The sequence below is a fragment of the Tursiops truncatus genome, chromosome 6, assembly GCF_011762595.2.
Source record: "Tursiops truncatus isolate mTurTru1 chromosome 6, mTurTru1.mat.Y, whole genome shotgun sequence".
Taxonomy (NCBI): Eukaryota; Metazoa; Chordata; class Mammalia; order Artiodactyla; family Delphinidae; genus Tursiops; species Tursiops truncatus.
In genome coordinates this window covers 7,906,853-7,924,762 of record NC_047039.1, presented here as the reverse complement: position 1 = coordinate 7,924,762, position 17,910 = coordinate 7,906,853, and the positions used below count along the sequence as shown (strand labels likewise).

General features: G+C 42.9%; 1 protein-coding gene across 5 annotated transcripts in view; it reads left to right on the top strand.

Moving 5' to 3' along the window:
- Positions 1–17,910, top strand: part of FDFT1 (farnesyl-diphosphate farnesyltransferase 1) — a 57,002-nt gene that overhangs the window by 35,651 nt on the left and 3,441 nt on the right. For 3 of the 5 annotated variants that reach the window (XM_019932384.3, XM_073805771.1, XM_004328547.4), the window contains one exon: positions 15,214–16,097. In XM_019932384.3, coding sequence (XP_019787943.2) covers positions 15,214–15,435 — 222 coding nt within the window. In that variant the 3' untranslated portion in view covers positions 15,436–16,097. Of the gene's footprint in view, positions 1–15,213; positions 16,098–17,358; positions 17,570–17,910 lie in introns of those variants that run through there. The other 2 variants (XR_012332355.1, XR_012332354.1) reach the window with 1 other exon arrangement.

Below are 17,910 nucleotides of genomic sequence, written 5' to 3'. Positions count from 1 at the left end.
TGCGGTGTGCGGGCTTCTCATTGTGGTGGCTTCTCTTGTTGCGGAGCACAGGCTTCAGTAGTTGTGGCATGCGGGCTCAGTAGTTGTGGCTCTCGGGCTCTAGAGCGCAGGCTCAGTACTTCTGGCACATGGGCTTAGTTGCTCCGTGGCATGTGGGATCTTCCCGGACCAGGGCTCAAACCCGTGTCCCCTGCATTTGGCAGGTGGATTCTTAACCACTGCACCACCAGGGGAGCCCAAGGACATTCCGTCAATACAATTTCAAATGAAGACTTTTTGTATGAAGTCCACAAGTTGTCAGGCTTTTTGCTGGTGCCCAGACATTAACTCTACTCCTGCATCTCCTCACTGACCACGTCTGTCCTTTGCAGTAAGAGGGGAAGACATTTACCCCTCAGGTCCCTGGTTGTAGCAGTAACGCACCTGCAGGGGACTTCAGAGTTCTCCTCTTGCAACTCTAAGGTGTAAAGGACGAGGTGGAGTGAAGCCCGGATCCTCTGAGCAGGGGAGCTGCCCCTCAGGCCCTCATCCTCTGGAGCAGCCCCAGCTGGAAACCAGTCTGGCTACCTGGCAGCTGGTGAGAAGCTCAACCAGCTATTCCGGGGCAGAAACAAATGCTCAGGCAAACAGCCAGAAACTTTTATTTCCTTCTCTGCCAAAGATGATTCCTTGGCAAGGCCCAACTTTTTCAAGCGGGTGGGGCTTCCCGTTTGGCTGTGGTCGGTGCAGAGCGGCGCCGTACTCTCGGTCCCTGTGGGTCCTTGTGACTCAGAGTGTGGTCCTCCCCCCCGGCTTCTGCGTCCCCTGCCGGCATGTGAGCGGTTCAGTCCTTGAGTCAGAATGTGCCCATAGCAGGAGGCCCAGGTGGCGCCTGTGAACACAGTTTGCAGAGCACGGCTCTAGCTCCCCACCTCGTTCTCAGTCAGCTGTGCATTTAACCCTGTGAGCAAGTACGGAACCGGATGCTGTGAATTTGTGTTTGGATGCTGTGAACTCAGGATTGGATGCTGTGAACTTGCGATCGGATGTCTGAACTCGCTGCATTTTTGTCTGTGTCCTGACCCCCATCTAAGCACTCTTTCCCTCCTGCCCTCTTGCCTGAGCTCCTCCGCCTTTCTCCCCCGCCCCTGCCTCTCGGTGTATATCTGCGCTCAGGTCAGTCCCTGCAGACAGCAGGCACATCCCAACTCCTCCTGGGCTTCAGCTCTCTGCCTCCCCGCTCCCTCTCCTTTCCTTCACAGCTAAGCTTCTTGAAAGGACAGGTGTTCTTCTTCTTCTTCTTCTTCATTTTTTAAAAAATATTTATTTATTTAATTGGTTGTGTCAGGTCTTAGTTGCGGCAGGTGGGCTCCTTAGTTGTGGCTCAAGGGGCTCTTAGTTGTGGCATGCATGGGGGATCTAGTTCCCGGACCAGGTATTGAACCTGGGCCCCCTGCATTGGGAGCGTGGAGTATTAACCACTGCACCACCAGGGAAGTCCCAGGGCAGGTGTTCTTAATGTTATTGATGCCCTTTTTTTTCTCAGCCTACTTCATTGTAACTTTTGTTTCCTACCTTTGTCATTAGAACTTTTCTTACCTAAGTGATTTGATGATCTCCCCCCCACCCCACTGCGCACAGATCTCATGAGCACTTTCTTTACTCTTCGCTGATCCCACTGTATCCACTGTGGGTCTCTCTCCTTGAAGCCCTTTCCTTTTTTGGCTTCTGTGACACTTGACCCCAGTTCAACCTCTTACCCCTCTGCCTGCTCCTTTCTCCTCTGGCTCCTGGTGCTGGTGTTTCCTGGGGTTCGTTCTTGATTTTCGTGTTTCCTCACCACAAAAGGGCTCTCCAGCTCCCCCAGCTCTGGCCTTGGTCATTAACTTCTTTTTGCTGTCTGATGACATTACCTTTCACCTAATCGTGGAATCCAGGTAGCCTGGAGGCTGTTGCATGTCCTCCTCTGTTCTCCCTAACCCGCCTCAGGAATCTCCACGTCCTGGCTGTTCCGGTTATGCTTTCGTACTTGTCACAATTTTGTGCGCATTACCCTCTGACCGAGCACTTCTAGAACTTTACCTACAAAAAAATAACCAGAAAGTGTGCAGCAATGCTTATTGGAGCATTTTGTCCTCATGCCTCTTTGGGAATGAATTGATTAAATTGTAGTACATTCATACTATGCAGCTTGTGTTTAAAAAAAGAATGACATTATTTTGTGGGTGCTAGCGTTAAAAAATGTCCATAAAAAATCGTGTGAGTGAAGGAAGTCAAATTATAGAACAATATGTTTGTAACCTATTAATTTAATAGGTTTACAATTTAAATAAAATTTAAAATAGGTATACAATTTAAATAAAATTGTGTGTATGTATAACTTAGTATGGATAATATAGAATGATATATATTTGTATATCATATATAATCATATATAGTACGTATAATATATAATACATCTCTATGACATTTTGTGTTTGTATAGAGGCTTATATGGGTGTAGCAAGAGGTATAAAAGGAACTACACCAGTATATCATATTACATTAATGTATGTATTAATATGTGACGGTTTGTACATTTATATGTATAGGCTAATAAGGACAAAGTGAGGGGGAATAATGTAAGGGAATTTTGATTTCTTTATTTTTGTTTTGCCTATTTTTATAAGCATAATTCCATCATCTACAATTTTTTCTTTTCTTTTTTTTTTTTTTTACTCTGTTTCATTAACTCTCTCTTCTTTTCCCCTCACACCCCTACAAAACTCCTTATTCTAACCACCATTTGCACAGAAAAATACCATGAGTATTCTTTCTCCTGCTTTTACAGCAGAGGTTAATAAAATGTCACGATTACAGGGTATTCCCAGCTGATACTGATGAGGCAGGTACAGAAGTAAACTATTGGGTTATTTCCTATAAAAGCACTACTCTGTGGTGAAGTAGATTTAGTTTTTTCAAGCCTGCTAAGATAGAAGTTGCGGGGTGGGGGAGGACAAAGAATAAAATAATTAAACTATAAAACTAAACTATAAACAACTATAGGATTGTTTTTTGGTTTTTTTTACATCGTGCAATAAGTGGTTTTTTTTTAATTAAAATATTTTTAAATTTTATATTGGATTATAGTTGATTTACAATGTTGTGTTAACTTTAGGTGTACAGCAAAGTGATTCATTTATACAAATACATATATCCATTCTTTTAGATTCTTGTCCTATATAGGTTATTACAGAATACTGAGAAGAGTTCCCTGTGCTATACAGTAGGTCCTTGTTGATAACCTATTTTTTTTCAGAGATTATTTTTTTTAACATCTTTATTGAGGTATAATTGCTTTACAGTGGTGTGTTAGTTTCTGCTTTATAACTAAGTGAATCAGTTATACATATACTTATGTTTCCATATCTTTTCCCTCTTGCGTCTCCCTCCCTCCCGCCCTCCCTATCCCACCCCTCCAGGCGGTGACAAAGCACCGAGCTCATCTCCCTGTGCTATGCGGCTGCTTCCTACTAGCTACCTCCCTTACGTTTGGTAGTGTATATATGTCCATGCCTCTCCTTGCTTTATCACATCTCACCCTTCCCCCTCCCCATATCCTCAAGTCCGTTCTCTAGTAGGTCTGTGGCTTTATTCCTGTCTTACACCTAGGTTCTTCATGACATTTTTTTTCCTTAAATTCCATATATATGTGTTAGCATATGGTATTTGTCTTTCCCTTTCTGACTTACTTCACTCTGTATGACAGACTCTAGGTCTATACACCTCATTACAAATAGCTCAATTTCATTTCTTTTTATGGCTGAGTAATATTCCATTGTATATATGTGCCACGTCTTCTTTATCCATTCATCCGAAGATGGACACTTAGGTTGTTTCCATGTCCGGGCTATTGTAAATAGAGCTGCAATGAACATTTTGGTACGTGACTCTTTGAATTATGGTTTTCTCAGGGTATATGCCCAGTAGTGGGATTGCTGGGTCATATGGTAGTTCTATTTGTAGTTTTTTAAGGAACCTCCATACTGTACTCCACAGTGGCTGTATCAATTTACATTCCCACCAGCAGTGCAAGAGGGTTCCCTTCTCTCCACAGCCTCTCCAGCATTTATTATTTCTAGATTTTTTGATGATGGCCATTCTGACTGGTGTGAGATGATATCTCATTGTAGTTTTGATTTGCATTTCTCTAATGATTAATGATGTTGAGCATTCTTTCATGTGTTTGTTGGCAGTCTGTATATCTTCTTTGGAGAAATGTGTATTGAGGTCTTCTGCCCATTTTTGGATTGGGTTGTTTGTTTTTTTGTTATTGAGCTGCATGAGCTGCTTGTAAATTGTGGAGATTAATCCTTTGTCAGTTGCTTCACTTGCAAATATTTTCTCCCATTCTGAGGGTTGTCTTTTGGTCTTGTTCATGGTTTCCTTTTTCATGCAAAAGCTTTGAAGCTTCATTAGGTCTCATTTGTTTATTTTTGTTTTTATTTCCATTTCTCTAGGAGGTGGGTCAAAAAGGATCTTGCTGTGATTTGTGTCATAGTGTTCTGCCTATGTTTTCCTCTAAGAGTTTGATAGTTTCTGGCCTTACATTTAGGCCTTTAATCCATTTTGAGCTTATTTTTGTGTATGGTGTTAGGGAGTGATCTAATCTCAAACTTTTTACATGTACCTGTCCAGTTCTCCCAGCACCACTTACTGAAGAGGCGGTCCTTTCTCCACTCTACATTCCTGCCTCCTGCATCAAAGATAATGTGACCATATGTTCGTGGGTTTATCTGTGTGCTTTCTTTCCTGTTCCATTGATCTATCTTTCTGTTTTTGTGCCAGTACCATACTGTCTTGATTACTGTAGCTTTGTAGTATAGTCTGAAGTCAGGGAGCCTGATTCCTCCAGCTCCGTTTTTTGTTCTCAAGATTGCTTTGGCTCTTCGGGGTCTGTTGTTTTTCCATACAAACTGTGAAAATTTTTGTTCTACTTCTGTGAAAAATGCCAGTGGTAGTTTGATAGGGATTGCATTGAATCTGTAGATTGCTTTGGGTAGTAGAGTCATTTTCACAGTGTTGATTCTTCCAATCCAAGAACATGTTATATCTCTCCATCTGTTTGTATCATCTTCAGTTTCTTTCATCAGTGTCATAATTTTCTGCATACACGTCTTTTGTCTCCTTAGGTAGGTTTATTCCTAGATATTTTATTCTTTTTGTTCCAGTGGTAAATGGGAGTGTTTCCTTGCTTTCATTTTCAGATTTTTCATCATTAGTGTATAGGATGCCAGAGATTTCTGTGCATTAATTTTTTATGCTGCTACTTTTCCAAATTCATTGATTAGCTCTAGTAGTTTTTTGGTAGCATCTTTAGGATTCTCTCTGTATAGTATCATGTCATGTGCAAACAGTGACAGCTTTACTTCTTCTTTTCCGACTTGGATTCGTTTTATTTCCTTTTCTTCTCTGATTGCTGTGGCTAAAACTTCCAAAACTATGTTGAATAAGAGTGGTGAGAGTGGGCAACCTTGTCTTGTTCCTGATCTTAGTGGAAATGCTTTCAGTTTTTCACCATTGAGGACGATGTTGGCTGTGGGTCTGTCATATATGGCCTTTATTATGTTGAGGAAAGTTCTCTCTGTGCCTACTTTCTGAAGGGTTTTTATCATAAATGGGTGTTGAATTTTGTCAAAAGCTTTCTGTGCCTCTGTTGAGATGATCATATGGTTTTTATCTTTCAGTTTGTTAATATGGTGTATCTCGTTGATTGATTTGCGTATATTGAAGAATCCTTGCATTCCTGGAATAAACCCCACTGGATCATGGTGTGTGATCCTTTTAATGTGCTGTTGGATTCTGTTTGCTAGTATTTTGTTGAGGATTTTTGCATCTATGTTAATCAGTGATATTGGCCTGTAGTTTACTTTCTTTGTGACATCCTTGTCTGGTTTTGGTATCAAGGTGATGGTGGCCTCGTAGAATGAGTTTGGGAGCGTTCCTCCCTCTGCTATCTTTTGGAAGAGTTTGAGAAGGGTAGGTGTTAGCTCTTCTCTAAATGTTTTGTTTTGTTTTGTTTTGTTTTGACATCTTTATTGGAGTATAATCGCTTTACAATGGTATGTTAGTTTCTCCTTTATAACAAAGTGAGTCAGTTATACATATACATATGTTCCGATATCTCTTCCCTCTTGCGTCTCCCTCCCTCCCGCCCTCCCTATCCCACCCCTCCAGACGGTCAAAAGTACCAAGCTGATCTCCCTGTGCTATGCGGCTGCTTCCCACTAGCTATCTACCTTACGTTTGGTAGTGTATATATGTCCAAGCCTCTCTCTCACTTTCTCACAGCTTACCCTTCCCCCTCCCCATATCCTCAAGTCCATTCTCTGCTAGGTCTGTGTCTTTATTCCTGTCTTACCCCTAGGTTCTTCATGACATTTTTTTTTCGTAAATTCCATATATATGTGTTAGCATATGGTATTTGTCTTTCTCTTTCTGACTTACTTCACTCTGTATGACAGACTCTCGGTCTGTCCACCTCATTACAAATAGCTCAGCTTTGTTTCTTGTTATGGCTGAGTGATATTCCATTGTATATGTGTGCCACCTCTTCTTTATCCATTGATCCGAAGATAGTTCCTTAGGTTGTTTCCATCTCCGGGCTATTGTAAATAGGGCTGCAATGAACATTTTGGCACATGACTCTTTTTGAATTATGGATTTGTCAGGGTATGTGCCCAGTAGTGGGATTGCTGGGTCATATGGTAGTTCTATTTGTAGCTTTTTTAGGAACCTCCGTACTGTTCTCCATAGTGGCTGAACCAATTCACATTCCCACCAGCAGTGCAAGAGGGTTCCCTGTTCTCCACACCCTCTCCCGCATTTATTGTTTCTAGATTTTTTGATGATGGCCATTCTGACCGGTGTGAGATGATATCTCATTGTAGTTTTGATTTGTATTTCGCTAATGATTAGTGATGTTGAGCATTCTTTCATGTGTTTGTTGGCAGTCTGTATATCTTCTTTGGAGAAATGTCTATTTAGGTCTTCTGCCCGTTTTTGGATTGGGTTATTTGATTTTTTGTTATTGAGCTGCATGAGCTGCTTATAAATTTTGGAGATTAATCCTTTGTCAGTTGCTTCATTTGCAAATATTTTTTTCCCATTCTGAGGGTTGTCTTTTGGTCTTGTTTATGGTTTTCTTTGCTGTGCAAAAGCTTTGAAGTAACATTAGGTCCCGTTTGTTTTATTTTTTTAACGTCTTTATTGGGGTATAACTGCTTTACAATGCTGTGTTAGTTGCTCCTTTATAACAAAGTGAATCACTTACACATATACACGTGTTCCCATATCTCTTCCCTCTTGCGTCTCCCTCCCTCCCGCTCTCCTATCCCACCCCTCCAGGCGGTGACAAAGCACCGAGCCGATATTCCTGTGCCATGCGGCTGCTTCTCACTAGCTATCTACGTTACGTTTGTTAGCGTATATATGTCCATGCCTCTCTCTCGCCCTGTCACAGCTCACCCTTCCCCCTCCCCATATCCTCAAGTCCGTTCTACAGTAGGTCTGTGTCTTTATTCCTATCTTACCCCTAGGTTCTTCATGACATTTTTCTCCCTTAAATTCCATATATATGTGTTAGCATACGGTATTTGTCGTTTTCTTTCTGACTGGCTTCCTCTATGACAGACTTTAGGTCTATCCACCTCATTACAAATAGCTCCGTTTCGTTTCTTTTTATGGCTGAGTAATATTCCATTGTATATATGTGCCACGTCTTCTTTATCTATTCATCCGATGATGGACACTTAGGTTGTTTGCATCTCCGGGCTATTGTAAATAGAGCTGCAGTGAACATTTTGGTACGTGACTCTTTTGAAGTATGGCTTTCTCAGGGTATGTGCCCAGTAGTGGGATTGCTGGGTCATATGGTAGTTCTATTTGTAGTTTTTTAAGGAACCTCCATACTGTACTCCACAGTGGCTGTATCAATTTACATTCCCACCAGCAGTGCAAGAGGGTTCCCTTCTCTCCACAGCCTCTCCAGCATTTATTATTTCTAGATTTTTTGATGATGGCCATTCTGACCGGTGAGATGATATCTCATTGTAGTTTTGATTTGCATTTCTCTAATGATTAATGATGTTGAGCATGCTTTCATGTGTTTGTTGGCAGTCTGTATATCTTCTTTGGATTAATGTGTATTGAGGTCTTCTGCCCATTTTTGGATTGGGTTGTTTGTTTTTTTGTTATTGAGCTGCATGAGCTGCTTGTAAATTGTGGAGATTAATCCTTTGTCAGTTGCTTCACTTGCAAATATTTTCTCCCATTCTGAGGGTTGTCTTTTGGTCTTGTTCATGGTTTCCTTTTTCATGCAAAAGCTTTGAAGCTTCATTAGGTCTCATTTGTTTATTTTTGTTTTTATTTCCATTTCTCTAGGAGGTGGGTCAAAAAGGATCTTGCTGTGATTTGTGTCATAGTGTTCTGCCTATGTTTTCCTCTAAGAGTTTGATAGTTTCTGGCCTTACATTTAGGCCTTTAATCCATTTTGAGCTTATTTTTGTGTATGGTGTTAGGGAGTGATCTAATCTCAAACTTTTTACATGTACCTGTCCAGTTCTCCCAGCACCACTTACTGAAGAGGCGGTCCTTTCTCCACTCTACATTCCTGCCTCCTGCATCAAAGATAATGTGACCGTATGTTCGTGGGTTTATCTGTGTGCTTTCTTTCCTGTTCCATTGATCTATCTTTCTGTTTTTGTGCCAGTACCATACTGTCTTGATTACTGTAGCTTTGTAGTATAGTCTGAAGTCAGGGAGCCTGATTCCTCCAGCTCCGTTTTTTGTTCTCAAGATTGCTTTGGCTCTTCGGGGTCTGTTGTTTTTCCATACAAACTGTGAAAATTTTTGTTCTACTTCTGTGAAAAATGCCAGTGGTAGTTTGATAGGGATTGCATTGAATCTGTAGATTGCTTTGGGTAGTAGAGTCATTTTCACAGTGTTGATTCTTCCAATCCAAGAACATGTTATATCTCTCCATCTGTTTGTATCATCTTCAGTTTCTTTCATCAGTGTCATAATTTTCTGCATACACGTCTTTTGTCTCCTTAGGTAGGTTTATTCCTAGATATTTTATTCTTTTTGTTCCAGTGGTAAATGGGAGTGTTTCCTTGCTTTCATTTTCAGATTTTTCATCATTAGTGTATAGGATGCCAGAGATTTCTGTGCATTAATTTTTTATGCTGCTACTTTTCCAAATTCATTGATTAGCTCTAGTAGTTTTTTGGTAGCATCTTTAGGATTCTCTCTGTATAGTATCATGTCATGTGCAAACAGTGACAGCTTTACTTCTTCTTTTCCGACTTGGATTCGTTTTATTTCCTTTTCTTCTCTGATTGCTGTGGCTAAAACTTCCAAAACTATGTTGAATAAGAGTGGTGAGAGTGGGCAACCTTGTCTTGTTCCTGATCTTAGTGGAAATGCTTTCAGTTTTTCACCATTGAGGACGATGTTGGCTGTGGGTCTGTCATATATGGCCTTTATTATGTTGAGGAAAGTTCTCTCTGTGCCTACTTTCTGAAGGGTTTTTATCATAAATGGGTGTTGAATTTTGTCAAAAGCTTTCTGTGCCTCTGTTGAGATGATCATATGGTTTTTATCTTTCAGTTTGTTAATATGGTGTATCTCGTTGATTGATTTGCGTATATTGAAGAATCCTTGCATTCCTGGAATAAACCCCACTGGATCATGGTGTGTGATCCTTTTAATGTGCTGTTGGATTCTGTTTGCTAGTATTTTGTTGAGGATTTTTGCATCTATGTTAATCAGTGATATTGGCCTGTAGTTTACTTTCTTTGTGACATCCTTGTCTGGTTTTGGTATCAAGGTGATGGTGGCCTCGTAGAATGAGTTTGGGAGCGTTCCTCCCTCTGCTATCTTTTGGAAGAGTTTGAGAAGGGTAGGTGTTAGCTCTTCTCTAAATGTTTTGTTTTGTTTTGTTTTGTTTTGACATCTTTATTGGAGTATAATCGCTTTACAATGGTATGTTAGTTTCTCCTTTATAACAAAGTGAGTCAGTTATACATATACATATGTTCCGATATCTCTTCCCTCTTGCGTCTCCCTCCCTCCCGCCCTCCCTATCCCACCCCTCCAGACGGTCAAAAGTACCAAGCTGATCTCCCTGTGCTATGCGGCTGCTTCCCACTAGCTATCTACCTTACGTTTGGTAGTGTATATATGTCCAAGCCTCTCTCTCACTTTCTCACAGCTTACCCTTCCCCCTCCCCATATCCTCAAGTCCATTCTCTGCTAGGTCTGTGTCTTTATTCCTGTCTTACCCCTAGGTTCTTCATGACATTTTTTTTTCGTAAATTCCATATATATGTGTTAGCATATGGTATTTGTCTTTCTCTTTCTGACTTACTTCACTCTGTATGACAGACTCTCGGTCTGTCCACCTCATTACAAATAGCTCAGCTTTGTTTCTTGTTATGGCTGAGTGATATTCCATTGTATATGTGTGCCACCTCTTCTTTATCCATTGATCCGAAGATAGTTCCTTAGGTTGTTTCCATCTCCGGGCTATTGTAAATAGGGCTGCAATGAACATTTTGGCACATGACTCTTTTTGAATTATGGATTTGTCAGGGTATGTGCCCAGTAGTGGGATTGCTGGGTCATATGGTAGTTCTATTTGTAGCTTTTTTAGGAACCTCCGTACTGTTCTCCATAGTGGCTGAACCAATTCACATTCCCACCAGCAGTGCAAGAGGGTTCCCTGTTCTCCACACCCTCTCCCGCATTTATTGTTTCTAGATTTTTTGATGATGGCCATTCTGACCGGTGTGAGATGATATCTCATTGTAGTTTTGATTTGTATTTCTCTAATGATTAGTGATGTTGAGCATTCTTTCATGTGTTTGTTGGCAGTCTGTATATCTTCTTTGGAGAAATGTCTATTTAGGTCTTCTGCCCGTTTTTGGATTGGGTTATTTGATTTTTTGTTATTGAGCTGCATGAGCTGCTTATAAATTTTGGAGATTAATCCTTTGTCAGTTGCTTCATTTGCAAATATTTTTTTCCCATTCTGAGGGTTGTCTTTTGGTCTTGTTTATGGTTTTCTTTGCTGTGCAAAAGCTTTGAAGTAACATTAGGTCCCGTTTGTTTTATTTTTTTAACGTCTTTATTGGGGTATAACTGCTTTACAATGCTGTGTTAGTTGCTCCTTTATAACAAAGTGAATCACTTACACATATACACGTGTTCCCATATCTCTTCCCTCTTGCGTCTCCCTCCCTCCCGCTCTCCTATCCCACCCCTCCAGGCGGTGACAAAGCACCGAGCCGATATTCCTGTGCCATGCGGCTGCTTCTCACTAGCTATCTACGTTACGTTTGTTAGCGTATATATGTCCATGCCTCTCTCTCGCCCTGTCACAGCTCACCCTTCCCCCTCCCCATATCCTCAAGTCCGTTCTACAGTAGGTCTGTGTCTTTATTCCTATCTTACCCCTAGGTTCTTCATGACATTTTTCTCCCTTAAATTCCATATATATGTGTTAGCATACGGTATTTGTCGTTTTCTTTCTGACTGGCTTCCTCTATGACAGACTTTAGGTCTATCCACCTCATTACAAATAGCTCCGTTTCGTTTCTTTTTATGGCTGAGTAATATTCCATTGTATATATGTGCCACGTCTTCTTTATCTATTCATCCGATGATGGACACTTAGGTTGTTTGCATCTCCGGGCTATTGTAAATAGAGCTGCAGTGAACATTTTGGTACGTGACTCTTTTGAAGTATGGCTTTCTCAGGGTATGTGCCCAGTAGTGGGATTGCTGGGTCATATGGTAGTTCTATTTGTAGTTTTTTAAGGAACCTCCATACTGTACTCCACAGTGGCTGTATCAATTTACATTCCCACCAGCAGTGCAAGAGGGTTCCCTTCTCTCCACAGCCTCTCCAGCATTTATTATTTCTAGATTTTTTGATGATGGCCATTCTGACCGGTGAGATGATATCTCATTGTAGTTTTGATTTGCATTTCTCTAATGATTAATGATGTTGAGCATGCTTTCATGTGTTTGTTGGCAGTCTGTATATCTTCTTTGGATTAATGTGTATTGAGGTCTTCTGCCCATTTTTGGATTGGGTTGTTTGTTTTTTTGTTATTGAGCTGCATGAGCTGCTTGTAAATTGTGGAGATTAATCCTTTGTCAGTTGCTTCACTTGCAAATATTTTCTCCCATTCTGAGGGTTGTCTTTTGGTCTTGTTCATGGTTTCCTTTTTCATGCAAAAGCTTTGAAGCTTCATTAGGTCTCATTTGTTTATTTTTGTTTTTATTTCCATTTCTCTAGGAGGTGGGTCAAAAAGGATCTTGCTGTGATTTGTGTCATAGTGTTCTGCCTATGTTTTCCTCTAAGAGTTTGATAGTTTCTGGCCTTACATTTAGGCCTTTAATCCATTTTGAGCTTATTTTTGTGTATGGTGTTAGGGAGTGATCTAATCTCAAACTTTTTACATGTACCTGTCCAGTTCTCCCAGCACCACTTACTGAAGAGGCGGTCCTTTCTCCACTCTACATTCCTGCCTCCTGCATCAAAGATAATGTGACCGTATGTTCGTGGGTTTATCTGTGTGCTTTCTTTCCTGTTCCATTGATCTATCTTTCTGTTTTTGTGCCAGTACCATACTGTCTTGATTACTGTAGCTTTGTAGTATAGTCTGAAGTCAGGGAGCCTGATTCCTCCAGCTCCGTTTTTTGTTCTCAAGATTGCTTTGGCTCTTCGGGGTCTGTTGTTTTTCCATACAAACTGTGAAAATTTTTGTTCTACTTCTGTGAAAAATGCCAGTGGTAGTTTGATAGGGATTGCATTGAATCTGTAGATTGCTTTGGGTAGTAGAGTCATTTTCACAGTGTTGATTCTTCCAATCCAAGAACATGTTATATCTCTCCATCTGTTTGTATCATCTTCAGTTTCTTTCATCAGTGTCATAATTTTCTGCATACACGTCTTTTGTCTCCTTAGGTAGGTTTATTCCTAGATATTTTATTCTTTTTGTTCCAGTGGTAAATGGGAGTGTTTCCTTGCTTTCATTTTCAGATTTTTCATCATTAGTGTATAGGATGCCAGAGATTTCTGTGCATTAATTTTTTATGCTGCTACTTTTCCAAATTCATTGATTAGCTCTAGTAGTTTTTTGGTAGCATCTTTAGGATTCTCTCTGTATAGTATCATGTCATGTGCAAACAGTGACAGCTTTACTTCTTCTTTTCCGACTTGGATTCGTTTTATTTCCTTTTCTTCTCTGATTGCTGTGGCTAAAACTTCCAAAACTATGTTGAATAAGAGTGGTGAGAGTGGGCAACCTTGTCTTGTTCCTGATCTTAGTGGAAATGCTTTCAGTTTTTCACCATTGAGGACGATGTTGGCTGTGGGTCTGTCATATATGGCCTTTATTATGTTGAGGAAAGTTCCCTCTGTGCCTACTTTCTGAAGGGTTTTTATCATAAGTGGGTGTTGAATTTTGTCGAAAGCTTTCTGTGCCTCTGTTGAGATGATCATATGGTTTTTCTCCTTCAATTTGTTAATATGGTTTATCACGTTGATTGATTTGCGTATATCGAAGAATCCTTGCATTACTGGAATAAACCCAGGAATAAACCCAGGAATCAACTACACCAGTATATCATATTACATTAATGTATGTATTAATATGTGACTGTTTGTACATTTATATGTATAGGCTAATAAGGACAAAGCGAGGGGGGATAATGTAAGGGAATTTTGATTTCTTTATTTTTGTTTTTCCTATTTTTGTAAGCATAATTCCATTATCTACAGTGTTTTGAGAAGACATTATAGTTTCTCTCCGTGTGGTCTTCTCTCTGTAGCTGTGCTTCGTAGTACCGCGTTAGATATTAGATGTCATTGGCGTGTTCCTGTCAGCATGTTCTTTTATTTCCTCGCTATACTAAATTGTAGCTGTGCTTTTTGGGGTTACGGGGGCAAGAATATAAGAGAACGTTTGTGGGAAAAACATACCCATTGTGTAATGGAAAAATTGAAGATAATAATTTTATATATGCTTGCTCTGTCCTCTTCATCCACTTTGCCTCCGTCTGGGCTCAGGTCCCCATCGCTTCCCACCTTAATGACCTCTGGGTCGGTTGGTTTGAGGCAGGAAACGTTGATCAAGGGCCTGCTCTGTGCCGGGCACAGGGCTGGGCCGGAGATGGAAAGGCAAGTAAGCCACGGTGCCTTCAGGCCTTTGGTCCATTTAGGGCGACGCGCAGATGGTGGCCCGGCGTGGGCGACGGGGAGAGAGTATATACCCGAGGGGGCCCTCGGCCCGACCCAGGCATTCGGGCCGCGTGACATGGAAGACAGCTACCTAGGCCGAGACTTGGGTGGAGGTGGGACTCAGCCCGGTGACGGCACGTGGGAGGAGCGTTCCCGGGGTCAGAGGGAATGGTGTGAGCGGGGAGGGAACAGAAACAGCAGCATCGCACACGGAAGACGATCACCGGCAACTGTTGCTGGCATGCGCGGGGGCCTGGGCAGGGCCAGGTGCACGCTCAGGAGGTCAGGCCTCGCGCGGCCGGGGATAGGGAACCCCCGAGGCTGTCACGCCGAAGGGGTTGTATGTCTCTTTGGTGACAGCGTGGTGGGGCAGGTGAGTGGCTTTAGGGTTCGAGCACAGAGGCAGGAGCTCGATTTGGAAGCTCCGGTGGGAGGGCCTAACCTAAGCAGGAGCAGTGTTTGCAGGCCTGGGTTCAGCGCGGATTCTGGAGCTTTCGGAGGGGAGGGTGTGCAGGGACGGGGAGGCCTCCAGGGTGACTCTCGGGGGCCCTGCTTTGTTCTCGCCTGCTGCGCACACCTCAGAGTCCATCGCGTTCTCCTGAGTGCCCGTGCCCGGTCTGTGCAGTGTGTTTCCTCCTCCGTGTGGCTCTGCTGTAGCCTCAGCGAGCAACGTGGATGTCACTGGCTCTGCGAGGTTCCGAGGGTGGGGCTCTTGGGGGCCACCCTGCTGCTCCGGGATGGCCCGTGGGATCACACAGGCCCCGCTGACATCCTGCCTTATTAGTGGAGTGACTTTGGGTTATTGCTTTTGTGTTCTCTGAGCCTCAGTTTTTCTCATTGGTAAAATGGGCATAAAATGCCTACCTGTTTCAGGTTGTGAAGAAGTGAACACAGATGTTTATAAAGTTCCTAGGACTTACTATTTTCATCTCTTTCTTCCACAGATTTATCACAGAATCCCCAACTCCGACCCATGTTCTACTAAAACAAGGCAGATCATCTCCACGATCAGGTCACAGAATCTTCCCAACTGTCAGCTCATCTCTCGGAGCCACTACTCACCCATTTACCTGTCGTTTGTCATGCTCCTGGCGGCCCTGAGCTGGCAGTATCTGAGCACCCTGTCCCAGGTCACAGAGGACTATGTTCAGACCGGAGAACGCTGACTGGGCTTGGTCGGGAGACAGAACACCCTGGGGAATGGACTGACCTTCTCTTCAGGGATGGATGTGGGCTTCCCCCCTTTTTTCCCTCCTGCTTTAATTCCTCAAGGAACTCTGTGGGCCTAGAACTTTAGAAACTGTGACATGTGGTGAAGATAAGATTAAAGGGAAAGGACACTTCAGCCTTGGCCACCTGTGTTCACCTGTGCCCACCTGGGCGGGGTGACTGAGGGCTGAGCGTCCACTGCTGTGGGTCACAGTCAGGGCTGCATCCAGGCCTGCAGAGAGATCATACTTAATGTGAATACGGGCTAGAATTAAATGTATTTAATTTGAAGCAACCTTTGAATACCTATCCTAGTAGAAAGTGAAGTGCATTTTCTTTCTGTTCTGTTCCTGTTTTTCTCATCCTTTTGTTTTCTTCAGTGGACTTGAATGTAGTAGATGTGAATGTTTAGAGTTCTAGGAATATTCCCGTTTCCTAAGGATGCAGACTGTCTTCTGCACGTGAAGGCTAGGAAGTAACTTCTGGGTGGGGTTAGCATTATTTCCTCATTTAAAAGTTTAGGTTTCAGGATCGCCTTTGGTCCCATCGTAGCAGGTTGGTTTCCAGTTCAGGCTGACGTTTTTGAGACTTTTATAATAAAGAACTGAATTACTCGGCATTTGTCACGGGCAGTTCACTTGAAGCCTGGGTGAGCGTGGCAGGTACGGAACTCCAGGCTGGAGTTACTGGTTGAGGGACGGTGGCCACTGCTGCCACTGGGAAGCAGGGACCCGGCCTCCCCACCCTGCGCTGTGCCTTCCGGGAAGGGAGCAAGGGCATCACCTCCACCAGCCTGCTCTACTTCTAGCTAATTCTCTTAGCTGCATTCAGAAATTTTATTGCATTCGGAGGGTATTTTCAGCTTTGGGGTTTTTTTCTGTTTGTTTCTCAAGAAAGGCAGATGTTTTCGGGTGATTGGCTTGAAAGCCAAGTGGCACTTAGCCCAGTTCCCCCAGCACGGTGGTCCACCTCCCTCTTCCCCCCAGCATCGCCGAGGTTTGGGCTGTGCCCACCCAGTGACTCCCTGAGAGTCTCAGCTCAGAGGGGTGTTTGAAAAAGCCCCTCGGGCCGAGAATCCCTGTCGCAGGGCATTACAGTACTTTCCCGAAGCTGTGCTCTTGGTGTGTAGTGTATTGTCAGTCCTCTTTTGCTGCAGCTGTGTGTGACTTAGTCACTGAAGGAGCTATGTTCCAGCAGTAACGTTGGGTTTGCACTGTGACACACATACCCACACTGATTCTTCTCGTGTGGGCCGCCGCCTGACCGTGGACTGTTTGGGTTCATTTGAGACTCAGTCCTGGATGAACCAGTCACCACATTGAAGCCAAAGTCACTTACCACTTAGAGCCCAGCTGTAAGCCAGACTCAGCAGTGAGTAATTTAAGCATCAAAACTTGGTTTGCGATTCCAAGGTAGGTGTTAAGATTTGTGTGTTGAAATCTATTAGTTCTGCTGCAGTTCACGTAGGACATGGGACAACCCACTGGAAAGAGCCTTGGTCTGAGGTGGATGCGTTGGAAGCTTCTCTCCTGGCTCAGCTGTGGGGCTTTCTGAGCTTCTGGTGGTTTGTATGATCTTTTAGGTCCCTCCCAGCTGTAAAGCTATAAAGGTCTTAGCTCGCATGCCCACTCCTTTGGAAGAACATTTCCCTTCTAAATGTTTTCTCTACTGCAATTGCCAGATAATACAGGATACCCAGTTAAACTTGAATTTCGGATAAAATGGTTTTTTAGTATAATTATGTCCCAAATACTGCACAGGACATATTTATACTAAAAAATGACTTCTGAAATTCAAATCTGATTTGGCATCCTGTATTTTTTTTTTTTTTCTTTTTGCGGTACGCGGGCCTCTCACTGTTGTGGCCTCTCCCGTTGCAGAGTACAGGCTCCGGATGCGCAGGCTCAGCGGCCATGGCTCACGCGCCCAGCCGCTCCGCGGCATGTGGGATCTTCCTGGACTGGGGCACGAACCCGTGTCCCCTGCATCGGCAGGCGGACTCTCAACCACTGCGCCACCAGGGAAGCCCTGGCATCCTGTATTTTTACTTGCTTAATCTGGCAACCCTACCGTCTACTCCACACTTTTAAGGTAAGTAATTAAATGTACAGCATCCCTGGCATAGTCTACGTGACTCATACAGTGGGAGATTTTAAGTTTTCCTCAGAGGAATATCTGACCTATCTGAATCCAGGGCTTTAAATCAAGAAACTTAACAGAGCCTAACCCCATTTGGGGAACTTTCTCTGGAGCCCTAGCTGAGACCTGCACACACACCCACACCCTGCCCTGGGAAACAACTACCTGCAAGCGCCACTCTTCTATCTACTGAGCCCCTTCTCTGTGGCCGCGGGTGTAGGGGGAGGAGGAGGGGTGGCTAGACATTTGTTAATTAACAGGCATTCTAGATTATTCTTTTTTTTTTAATTTAT